Source organism: Pteronotus mesoamericanus, unplaced genomic scaffold, assembly GCF_021234165.1.
Source record: "Pteronotus mesoamericanus isolate MK-2021 breed Mesoamerican mustached bat unplaced genomic scaffold, CSHL_Meso_final scaffold_174, whole genome shotgun sequence".
Lineage (NCBI taxonomy): Eukaryota > Metazoa > Chordata > Mammalia > Chiroptera > Mormoopidae > Pteronotus > Pteronotus mesoamericanus.
The window spans coordinates 12,934,235-12,946,751 of record NW_026555309.1 but is presented as its reverse complement, the minus strand read 5'-3'; the positions used below and the strand labels follow the sequence as shown (position 1 = coordinate 12,946,751).

General features: G+C 34.4%; 1 protein-coding gene across 3 annotated transcripts in view; it reads left to right on the top strand.

The window, feature by feature from the left end:
- The window catches only part of RUNX1T1 (RUNX1 partner transcriptional co-repressor 1), a 142,889-nt gene that overhangs the window by 110,078 nt on the left and 20,294 nt on the right, over nucleotides 1-12,517 (top strand). For all 3 annotated transcript variants that reach the window (XM_054590252.1, XM_054590254.1, XM_054590253.1), the window contains exons 7-9: nucleotides 430-515; nucleotides 1,054-1,255; nucleotides 12,122-12,190. In XM_054590252.1, the coding sequence (XP_054446227.1) occupies nucleotides 430-515; nucleotides 1,054-1,255; nucleotides 12,122-12,190 (357 nt within the window). The remainder of the gene's footprint in view (nucleotides 1-429; nucleotides 516-1,053; nucleotides 1,256-12,121; nucleotides 12,191-12,517) is intronic.

Here is a 12,517-nt window from a genome sequence, read left to right as displayed (position 1 = left end):
TGCTCTTTTCAGAAAAGCATGTAGAATGATTTAGGCTGTCTTTCTTTTTAATGTAGGAAAATCACACTCTGAAACCACTTAATGTCTACTTGTGGTTTCTTGTTTCTTATATTTATCCAAGGAGTTAGAATTTTCACTTAGGGAATGTTACATGGAAAACTAGGTCAGGGGTTGGTGTCACTTTACTTGTCCTTTCCTCATGTGTAAATGAAAGAGTTCTGACCAGATGACCTCTAGTGGTCCCTAACATTTTATCATTCTCTGAGCAGCCTGCCTATTAGGTAATTCCAAATCTGCATGTCTTCATTTAAAGTTGAATATTATTTCGTATTGTTTAGTTTGCCCATGTAGTCTTTGCCAGGTATTTATGTGCGTATGAATTATGCCCTGATGCTTAGGATGATTCAGCCTTCTTCTCTACATTTGTAGGGTTGCATGGCACACGTCAAGAAGAAATGATTGATCACAGACTAACAGACAGAGAATGGGCAGAGGAATGGAAACATCTTGACCATGTAAGATGTCGGTAATTGTTTAGGTTAAAATGTTTTTAAAACAACTGGAGTGCAGCTACCTCATAAAATAAAAGTGTGGAGATACTTTGAAGGTATTACATTTTCTTCTAACCTTGAAAAAAAGTAATGAGTGAGAATACTTGAAGTAGAATATAAGATTTGATTTCTAAATTGATACCAAAGCCATTTATGTTAGGGACATGTTTAGATCATGGAAAAGAATAATAGTTTTTGTGAAAGGTTTACTTAGTTTAGGCAGCAATGGATTAATATTTGGAAAGATGGCTGTATACCTTCATGATGTATACTCTTTGTCATGACTCATGTTCATGCCTCCCACGTTTTGGTCTTGTTTCCCACTAAGTTTACTTATCTATGAGATCTCAGTTTCAAATCTAACCTTTGAAAGTATTAGACTGAAGCCTTCAGGAATTAAACAACATCTTTCATTGTCCTAAAATAGTTTGTTTCCCTGCCCACCAGAGACTTTAAGTTGTGGTGATTGATATGTTCTTCCATTCCCCTGTTTATCACACAGCTGTTAAACTGCATAATGGACATGGTAGAGAAAACAAGGCGATCTCTCACTGTACTAAGGCGATGTCAGGAAGCGGACCGGGAGGAGCTGAATTATTGGATCCGGCGGTATAGTGATGCTGAGGACTTAAAAAAGGGCAGCAGCAGCAGCAGCAGCCACTCCAGACAGCAGAGTCCCGTCAACCCAGACCCAGTTGCATTAGGTACCTTTTCTTCCATGGACCTGTTGAACACATATTTCTTATGCTATTAATACTGATTTCATTTTGAACCTATCTTTTCAAACATAAAATACCTGCAGGGGATTTTAGAACAGTAAACCTTTCATATATCTTCAAATATATCTTGTCTGTCTGTTAGGAAGGTAGGCAGATTGGCTCATGCATAGCAATTACAAAACTTAAACTCCTTTTCCATGTTAAGGTGTTGGGCTCATGATAAAGCTTCAAAGCTGAACCAGAATTTCACATACATCATGAAAACATGTGCTGCTTTATAACATAACTCCTTGGACTCTGCTTCCAACTTGCAAAAACTGTCTCAGTGGGCCTGGGCTTCTACACTTCAGCAAGCTTTTGGGGGAAACTGCTGTTGCACACCGGCATTTGAGAGCACTATATACAGGGATATGTGTTTTCTGATATTTTTAAATCCTCAGCTAAGGATATATTTACTGATTTTAGAGAGAGAGGGATGGGAAGGAGGAGGGAGAGAAAGATAGAAAAATGGATTGGTTGCATCCCATATGTGCCCCGACTGGGAATTGAACACACACAGCCTTTTGGTTTACAGGATGATGCTCCAACCAACCACACCTATCAGGGCTTGTTTGAGTTTTAATTAAAGACATAGTCTTGAAGATAATCTTGGTGTTTTGTTGTTGTTTTTTTTTTAGTTGTATCTTATATTAAAATACACACACACACTACCTCAAAATTCCCCCAGGAAGAGAGACTTAAGGGCTGTGTAGTTTGGCCACTGCTCCTTGAAAATTAGTGATAAAGATGTAGCTCTCAGCTCTCGTCTTGTGACTTGACCTTAACTTAGGTGATTAACCATGATTTTATTAATACTAGTTATATATAGAACTATTAACATAGCTTCGTTTTAGCATTTTGGAATGCTGATATGTAGCCATATTTACTATTAATATTTGGGGATTGTTGGGGTTATAAATAGAATATAATCACAAATACAGGCATACCTTGTTTTATTGCGTTTCGCAGATATTGCATTTTTTACAAATTGAAGGTTTGTGGCAACCCTGTGTTGAACAAGTCTATCGGCTCCATTTTCCAAAGGCTCAGATGATGGTTAGCATTTCTTAGCAATAAAATATTTTTAATTAAGGTATGTACATGGTTTTTTAGACATAATGCTGTATTGCACACTTGTTAGACTACAATATAGTGTAAACATAAATTTTATATGCATTGGGGAACCCGAAAATCCACGTGACTCACTTTATTTTGATACTCGCTTCATTGTGGTGGTCTGGAACCATACCTTCGATGTCTCTGAGCTATGCCAGAATATGGAAAGAGATCTTGAATCTGAAAGAATTTCTGAGTGGCTGGTCAACTTTTTCTAAAATTAGTAATGAGCTTTCATCATTTTTATCGCTGGTCATTGTATGTGTATACCATTTGAGTAAACTTGGCGGAGATGGATTTGTGTTGATCCCTAGTCTCTCCTCTCGTTTTCTTATATTTAATTCCATACCAGTCCAGTAACTCAGGTTAGGGTACAGTCCATGTTGTAAAGCATGTGCGGATTAAGTTCATGATGTTGGCCTAATTATCACTATTGATTACATGATCTTTTTAATTAAACTTATTCCTAGCCAATAAAGTTTGTTTTTGGTTGTTTTTTTTTTTTTTATACACTTTAGGTTTGTGATTCCTGCTAATCTCTGAATGCTGAACACGTATTACCATAATAAGTATTAAAAAAGGAAGATTCAAAGTCATTTATTTTACCCAGCAGTCATTGGAAGACAAACCTGTATTTGTTAGGTTATGTGAAAGAAGCAATAAAAATAGGTTAACGTTTGATTTGCACCCATATTGGTCCAGATAAAACTACTTAGAGTGGAATCACATAAACATCTTGTTTTTAAATTCCTTATTTTAAACAAAGAATGGCTAATCGTGGCATATCTACTAAAGACAAATAAAGGGGATATTTGTAATCATTCAGTATAGGCAAAAATTGAGAGCCTTAAAGTAAATAAAACTCTGGGGATAAAAATAGCCAATATGTATTGAACAAAGTCGTTGGGTCAGTATTTCCTGAGTGCTTGTTCTGTGCAGGAATGTGCTAGGCACTGCAGTAAAGGAAAAAGATTCATCGTCCCTTCCCTTGAGGAGCTTTTGATCTAGTGGAGGAGACAGGAAGGGAGATAGCTAGTGGGATGGCACTGGATGGCCACTTGAACTCTATCCCTGAACCGACAGTATCAGTATTGTCTATCTACTGTTCATTGTAAAAGACTTCAGGAATTCATAGAACTTCATATTTACGTGAGTTATTTTCAGCATACAGAACATAGGACACTTATTATATAGTCACCATATGGCATATGGATTCTGGTGATGCAAAAGTTTATCATTCCCCAGAAAGGTAGGTTTAGTTTCCCTGTTAGGGAACTCAAAGGGTACACTTTAAAAACAAACAAACAACTCCTTTTTTCGTTTAAAGGAACACTTTTTTAAAAAAGATTTTATTTATTTTTTTATTTTTAGACAGAGAAGAAGGGCGGGAGAAAGAAAGGGAGAGAAACATCAATGTGTGGTTGCTTTTCAAGTGCCCTGTACTGGGGACCTGGCCCACAATCCAGGCATGTGCTCTAACTGGGAATTGAACCAGTGACCCTTTGGTTTGCAGGTCGGTGCTCAATCCACTGAGCCACACCAGCCAGGAAAACCTCCTTCTTAAGAGTACACAAATTATATTACTTTTAATGATGCTTAATTAATTCATGTTCTTGGCAAAACTGATCCGTTTCTTTGGTTTTAAGCTTTTGTAGATTGTATCATTCAAAGGCTACGAGTATTTCATTTCTTTGTTTGGACTGTGGTAAAACAGTCATGTTCTTTAAGGACATAGAACTCTAGACTTCCTTTTAAGAAACTATCACAACTTTAAAGGGAATTTGTCAAAGCCAAACAATGTGCACATTTTAGCATCTAGCGGTTATTTTATTCGTTAGGCTCTTGAAGACTTTGAGTTCCATCTTGTGGGGTTGGCTGGTGTCTGTAAATTACAAACCAGGACAGGTGGTTTGTAATCATGGACCATAACTTTTTCATTAGATGCTTTCTAAGGTTCTCACCTAGGTTTTAGAATTGAATGTATTGATGTGTAATGAAAGAATTGGAGATCATTGTCTTATGAATCTATTTTTTGCCTCCATAAAGTGTATAGTGGAGGTGTTTGTGTACAGACAGAGCTATGATATGTCTATAGCTTTATGTACGTGTATATCTTTGTATTCTATAGTTATGTTGTGTCTCTTTTGGCCTTTTTGAATTTTTAAGCTGTTGACTGATCTCAAATGAGACCTTGAGAACTTCAGAATAACATCAGTTCAGAATATGGCCCTAGTTATATCTCTAGCTTGGAGACTCTGGCAATATTTATTCATGCACACTTTCTTAGCATTTTTAAAATTGTGTTTGGGGACTGCACAGAGGAGAATGTAACTTCCATGCCTGCTGTGTTATATTTGTTAAACTCATTCCCATTCTCACTTTTGAAATATATCCATAGTATTAAGTCATTGTGAGGAGTTAGTAAAATAACATAATTAATTAATCTATTCCTAATTGAATTTCAGGACTTTCCCCAGGTATCAGATGAGAACTATTTTGAATTCCCTCATAAACAATTTTAAAATTGGGTACATATTGAACTTATGATATTATTTCTACTCTTTAAGTCAAAAATAGGTAGAAATCTTGAAAGACTTTCAAAATAATAGATTTGTCTTTGAAATAATACATATTATTGTTATTATTACTACTACTACTACTATTCCAGGAAAAAACTCTAAATATTTAAGTCTTAACAAGATTAGAAAGCTTATCTTTAAACAATTTTCTTTTAAATTTTCAAAGTGTGACTTGTGTATTTTTTCCCTCATTGTGTACTTCACTGAAGAGCAAGTTAATGCCAACAGAATTGACATTGTATTACTTAAGTAGAATTACTTCTCTACAATATAGGTAGGTAGCTGCTGATTAGCACCTGATGTGCTCACTTGGTGTGTTTATCTGGGTCCCTGAGTATTTTTTTTTCTCCTCCTTTGCCTTTGTTTCTTTTCATCTCGATATACTGTGATATTCAAAATTACTCTCTTGGCTCCTGACATTTTAATTCCTTTAAATTACTTTCTTTTTACTGCTTTTAAACTATTCTAGTATCTTTCTATAGCTCATTTTGTGTTTCTCAAGAATTCTTCTGCATCATTAGAGAGAATTATCTAATGATAGATTTAGGACTAATGTTAGAGACTGAAACATAAAACTGAAATATGATCACATTTGCTGCTGTATCTTTTGAATGTTTTAATATTGCAATGAGAGGGTATGAAATTTAGAAAATGCCAGTGTGTTTGTTATAAAGTTTTAGCTCTTGCCAGAAACACATTTCAGGAAGAAGTTTTGTTTGTTTTAAATGAAACAAAAAATTAAGTTATTTGTTCCAAAAAGCTTAGAAATTAGTTGAATATCACCCTTTGCTCCAAGTAAATTGGTAGAGGAATTCATATTTTAAAATTCCTCTGGCTGGCAAGTTTCAGGATTATCATATAATTGAATTACAGAATTTTTCAATAGTGTCTAAATGCCCAGGTGATCATGAAGGTTAAAAGCACTGATACTGAGCAGAATGTTTGGATTTAAATCTCTGGTTTCTCTTCTTACTAGTCTCATGTCCTTTGGCAAGGAACTCTGCCTTAGTTTCCTCATCTTTAAATTGGGGATAATAATAATAATATATATATCCCATAGACATTTCTATATTAAACAAGTTAATATGTATAGAGCATATCAAACAGTGCCTGGCACATAGTAGATGTGCTGTAAGTTAACTGCTATTATTATTATTTCTAATATGCAGTCTCAAAAGGAAATTTAAAGAGTTGTGGTTCATGAAACTAGTGTTTTTGCTTGGCAGCCAGTATTATGAAATTATAGTAGATTCTGAGGTATATATATATATATTTATTTAGAAAGTATTCCAGGCAGTAATTTTTAGGTGACAACTTCATTTAATACAAAAAAGAAACTAAAACAGGGGAATTCTGTATTGTATAGTAAATCTTTTTGAATCCTTATTCATAATGGAAGACTATAGAAAAAGTTTGCTTCCAACCAAAGACCTATATACCATGCAGCTTCTATACTATCAGATTATAAAAACCACAAACAACTTTTTGAGAACATATCTGCATATAAATGTTTAGAGTTTTGTACATTTGTATTGCTTCCTTTAAATCGCATCATGAAATTCATTTCGAGACCATCAAGCTGAGCTTGTCCTAATGTAAAGTACTTAGTGTATTTAAGTATATCATGTTTAAGAAGATGTGACTATTAGTAAAATATTATATCTTTTAACAAGAAGACATGATTGATTGCCTCCTGGAGCATTAGGTATTTTTATTATTAATGACAGAAATTCCATTGAAGTTGCTGGCTTCTAGGTTGGGTTTGGGGTTCTGGAAAATAATATTGAAATCTCCAAATTTATTATTCTTGAAAACAAAAATACTTAGCATTTGTAAAGATGAACTTTCTTAACCCTTCCTGTCTTTTGATGGTTTTGTAATAGATGTTATCATGATCACAGCCTCATTCTGCCCACTACAGGATGAAGGCCATACGTAGGTGCTGCCAAGCTTTGAGCATTGCTGTCCGGGGTCATGTGAGGTCACATTGGTTCTCCAAAGGCTATCAGCTCATCCCTTCATGTATATTGATGGCGGCCTTCGCTGCATCTAGTATCCAATGGTCTCCATTCTGTCGTAAGTGTAGTGCATCCTCCATCTCCTTCGTACATCATCTATTGCTTTCTGTTCTTTCACATTTCTTATAACATTTTCCCCACCTTGACTGGTTCTCCTCTCTTAATAGATGTGTGCAATCTTCTGGAGGCTTTCCTCTTCTCTTGCCCCTAAGAATTTGCATCCCAAAGCAAGCTAAACAATTTAGAAGGACTTTCCTATAATTTTTCCATCTTTCTGTAGATGCAGATAAATATGTTTCACATTTTAAACCATCTTGTGTAAGCTCTTCTTTGTGTCTACCACTACATTTTATTAAATTATCCATTTTATAGCAACTGATATTTTATAGGTAGCCAGGAGTTAATGGTTAAAAATTAGCTTTAGAATCTGAGCCTTCGAAAATAAAGTCTTTTTCATAGGTTTGTCTAAATTAGCCAGTATTCTAAAATAACAAAGTCCTACCCTCATACAAGAAAAGTTCTCTTGTAATATTGATCAACTGCAGGATATTTTTTGTTTATTTTTTAAACTCAATTATGCCTAAATAGACTCTGTCATTGCTGACAATCAGAAGAGAAATATTAAATTTATTACTCACTTGGTTTGTATAGCTATGATTGTATTCATCATTGTATCAAAATAGATTCTGAGGAGTATATCTGTTATTGATTGTTCTTTCCATGGGTAGGACACACGAACTTAGAACTGAAGAGGACATTGTAAAATATGTATGTGTGTGTGTGTGTGTGTGTGTATATGTGTGTGTGTGTGTGTGTGTGTGTATGAAAATGTATGTATATTTTATTTATTTGCCTTCAGATTCTGCTGCTGTTTTGAAAAATGATTATTTTACAAAGTAGTAGAGGATTAAGAAAATTTTTGCTTGATGGGCTTTGGTATTTCTATCAGGTTTTTAGGTTAGGTACGTGAAATGCAGCACAACTTTCTAGCATGTGGTGTATGGATCCTAAAGGTGTTTACTATATAGCATATGGGAAGATGGGCAGATGATTGAGCTGTATACATTGTGTTTGAGTAAATTGAGGGCCATAAACATTGGTAAGGTTAGAATAAAATTTATAAAAATATCTAAGAAATTTGAAGACTTTCTGACAAGGGGACTAAGATAGTGAATTGCTAACTCTAGAAATAACACCTATCCTTAAGTGACATAAATTCAGGGAATAAAAAATTACTGGTATGTATTGTTTAATGGAAACCTCTCCAATGGTTTTGTTTTCTTTAAAGCGTTGTGCTATTTGTGGATTTCGGTGCTAGGAGAAAAAGAGAAAGTTTAAGGTCTTTTTTTCACCTTAGTTATTTATAAGAAAATAAGTATGTATCTATTGTTACTGGACAACCTCCTAAATAATAATGAAGGTAGTAGCAACTAATGTCTAATGAGAGTTTAGGATGTACCATGCCAAGCATATAATAGGAAGTACTTCATTCAATTCTCACAGCAGTGCTTTCCAGTGTATTGCCCAATGGCACATGGCTAGTAAAAGTCAAGAGCCAAGATTCAGTTTCTGTGGGCTCTAAAACTAACTCTTCTGTCTGCACTGCCAGTGACTGATAATTGGTATCTTTTATGCATTGACATTGGATACCCTAACATCACCTTTTCTGTTCTCTATAAAATGATTGGGCATTTATTAAAAAAAATAATTTTATGGACCTACTGATATTTCTATAATAAGTGAAAAAAACTTTTTTGCAAACTTGGTGAAGGCATTTTTTTTTTGTTTGTTTATCTTCAGACATTTCTCTGTGTGTGTATGTATGTGTGTGATTTTTATTTATTTTTAAGTTACAGTTGGCATTCAGTATTATTTTGTATTAGTTTGAGGTACACAGCATAGTGGTTAGACAGTCATATACTTTACAAAATGATCCCCCCACCTGTACATGTGCCACCTGGCATTGTACATGGCTATTACACTATGATTGACTATATTCCATAAGCTGTACTTTACAGCCCTGTGACTGTTGTGTGACTACCAATTTGTACTTCTTAATCCCTTCACCTTTTTTACCCAGCCCTCCAATGGCCCTCCCCTCTGACAACCATCAGTCTGATCTCTGTATCTGTTGAGTCTGTTTCTCTTTTGTTTGTTTATTTTTCTCTTTAGATTCTACATTCAAATTGAAATCGTGTGGTATTTGCCTTTCTTTCTCTGACTTATTTCCCTCAGCATAATACCCTCTAGGTCCATCCATGCCGTTGCAGATGGTAAGGTTTAATTCTTTTTTACGGCCGAGTAGTAGTCTATTGTACATACAGGAGTGGGCAAAAGTGGGCTTGCAGTTGTTCATTTGAAAAAATACAAATTAATAAATAATTATGCAAGAATAAACTCTGAGTTTTGTGTACTCACAACTATAAACCCACTTTTGCCCACCCCTGTATGTATCACAGCTTTTTTTATCCACTCTTCCACTGACAGGCACTGGGGTAGCTTCCATATCTTGGCTATTGTAAATAATGCTGCAGTGAACATAGGGGTACATATATCCTTTCAAAATAGTGTCTTGAGTTTTTTTGGATATATATCCAGAAAAGTGCAATTGCTGATTCATGGCAGTTCTATTTTTAAGTTTTTGAGGAAACTCCATACCGTTTTCCACAGTGGCTACACTGGTCTGTGTTCCCACCAACAGTGCACAAGGGTTCCCTTTTCTCCCCCTCCTCGCCAGCACTTGCTGTTTGTTGACATATTCATGATAGCCTTTCTAACAGGTGTGAGGTGATATCTTATTGTGGTTTTAATTTGCATTTCTCTGATGATTAGTGATGTTGAGCATCTTTTCATAGTCTGTTGGCCATCTCTATATCTTCTTTGGAGAAGGGTCTATTCGGGTCCTTAGCCCATTTTTTAATTGTACTATTTTGTGTTTTTGGTGTTGAGCTGTATGATTTTTGAAAAAGGAATTTTAGCTATTAACATGTTATTGGATGTATCATTGGTTAATTTCTTCTTCCATTCAGTAGGTTGTCTTTTTGTTTTGTTGGTGGTTTCTCTTGCTGTACATAACCTTTTTAATTTGATGTTGTCCATTTGGTTTTTGTTTGTTTGTTTGTTTGCTTATTTGTTTTCCTTACCCAAGAACACATATCAGAAAAAACATTGCTAAGAAAATGGGAGAGATTTGAGTGCCTGTGCTTTCTTCTGGAAGTATTATGGTTTCGAGTCTTTCACTTAAATCTTTAATCCATTTTGAGCTTATTCTCATATATAGTGTAACGAAGGGGTCTAGTTTTATTATTTTGCATGTATCCGTCCAATTTTCCCAACACCATTTCTTGAATACACTGTCTTTACCCCATTGTATGTTCTTGCCTCCTTTAAGAATAAATGATACTTAAACCAAAGTCTTTTTTCTAAAAAATTGTCTTTAAAAGTTGTCATAAGTAAAAATGTTTCATTGTATCATATGGCTCAATGTGAACTTACTGCACAACATTTCTTCTGGAAAACCTTTGTAGTGGTGTGCAAAGTAATTTTGACAACTCTAATTAGCTATATCACATTTTCTTGTAGTCATATTTGCACCCAACTGTTCTATCTAGGTTTCTTTATTTTTAAATGAAAATTACTTAAAAAACTTTTGGTTTTTGTCACTTTATAGAAATGAAAGGTCACAGAGAATGCATCCATATTTCCAGGCTATCCAGTTACCAAGTAGTAATAAAATTGTAATGTAAACTTGTAAAAATAAATTCTTTATATTTAGAATAATTTGAGAGTTAAAGAAACATTGCAAAGATAGTGCTGAGTTTTCATATACCCTTCACCAAATTATAATAAGTCTTTTCTAATTCAAAATAATTGAGCATCTCTTGTGTGTTGGTAAAATGATAATCTAGGTACCCTACTGGATTCAAAACATTCAAATGTACTTAAAGCATTCAAATATAAAAAGCTATAAGTAGCTAAGTTGATTGTTTTTCTTTTCTATTTTGGATGTTCTGTAGCTTTGCAAAAGATAGAAAACTGGATGGACTTTGTTTTGTCCTTCAGCATACCATTAGATAAAACGTTGTTTAAAAAAAATTGGTCTGCCACTTCACATATACATGTAGAGAAAATTTTAGATACTTGAAACTTACCAAGAATTGAATTGTTACGTTACTTAAAGTTAAAATGATTTTTTTTCTTCCTCAAAATGTGTAATTACATATGCTTTCATTGAAAATCCAGTATGGAAGACACATAGTGGATATTTTAGCTATGGAAGACTATACACCTGAAGTTTTATTTTCATGCATATATAAAAATATATCAAAGTTTCCATGTCACTACCATGAACATGTTATTCTGAAATTAGCATTCCTACCTCAAATTTATTATTGTTTTATCTGTTTTCTCAAATTTTTAAAATTTGACAAGCGTAATAAGCACAGTATTTAAAGTGGACCTTCATTTTCTCTTTTGTAAAGCATGTACTAACTCTATTTGTAATCAGCTGAATATGGGAATCCATTCTAATGATTCTCTCTTGCTTTCACCCATGTCAAATTCATATAATCTAATTTGTGTGAAGATTTTAAAAGCTAAACTATAATTTTAAGAATTAATTAAATTGTGAGAACTTGTTAGCCACACAGTAAGGCTCACCCTTTAATCAAAGGTGGTAGAGTCAGAGCTGTGTGAAAATATTATTATCCTAACATTAGATTTTTTTAAAATTACCACCTTGACTCTTGAAAGCAAAATTACTAATATAATTTATTTACTTTCGATAAAATACCCATAGAAATTCCCGTAGTGATCCACACTAGGAACAGTGTTCTCAAACATATTGTATAATGAAATCATTAAAAGTGCTTCAGCTTTGAACATACAAGGCATTGAGACCAGTGACCTATTTTTCTTGAGCTCTGATGACTGGTCTTGCTATTTTTGTTTGTTTTCTAGAAGTGAAATGCTTAGCCTTTTAAAATTGTGTTTTTGTAAAGAAGCCAAAAGAATGGGCATAGCTTACTTCTACTCGATGTAATGACATAACAGTGCTTATATGGTTTCCTCCTCTCCACTGCTTTTCATCCTTTTTATAGATGCACATCGGGAATTCCTTCACAGGCCTGCTTCTGGATACGTGCCAGAGGAGATCTGGAAGAAAGCTGGTAAGAATTGTTTAAAAACACGAGTTTAGTGTTCTGGCAGCTGTGTGCAGTTGTTAAATGCAGTGATGTGAAGAATGACAAGAAAGGACTTTACTGCTAACAACAACTACAAAACAATACAAGACAGGCCCCCACCCCCCGCAACAAGACAAAATGTAAAAATCCTGATTAATATTCTTAAACCAGGCCTGATTAGAACATGAAATAATTTTTTATTTTAGTGGCATCTGCTAGTGCTACCGTAACTGAGAGCCTGGCAATATTTCCATCATAAACCTCTGTTTTTGAGGGACTAGAATGGTTTCATTGCATGCAAGTTTTCCTTTG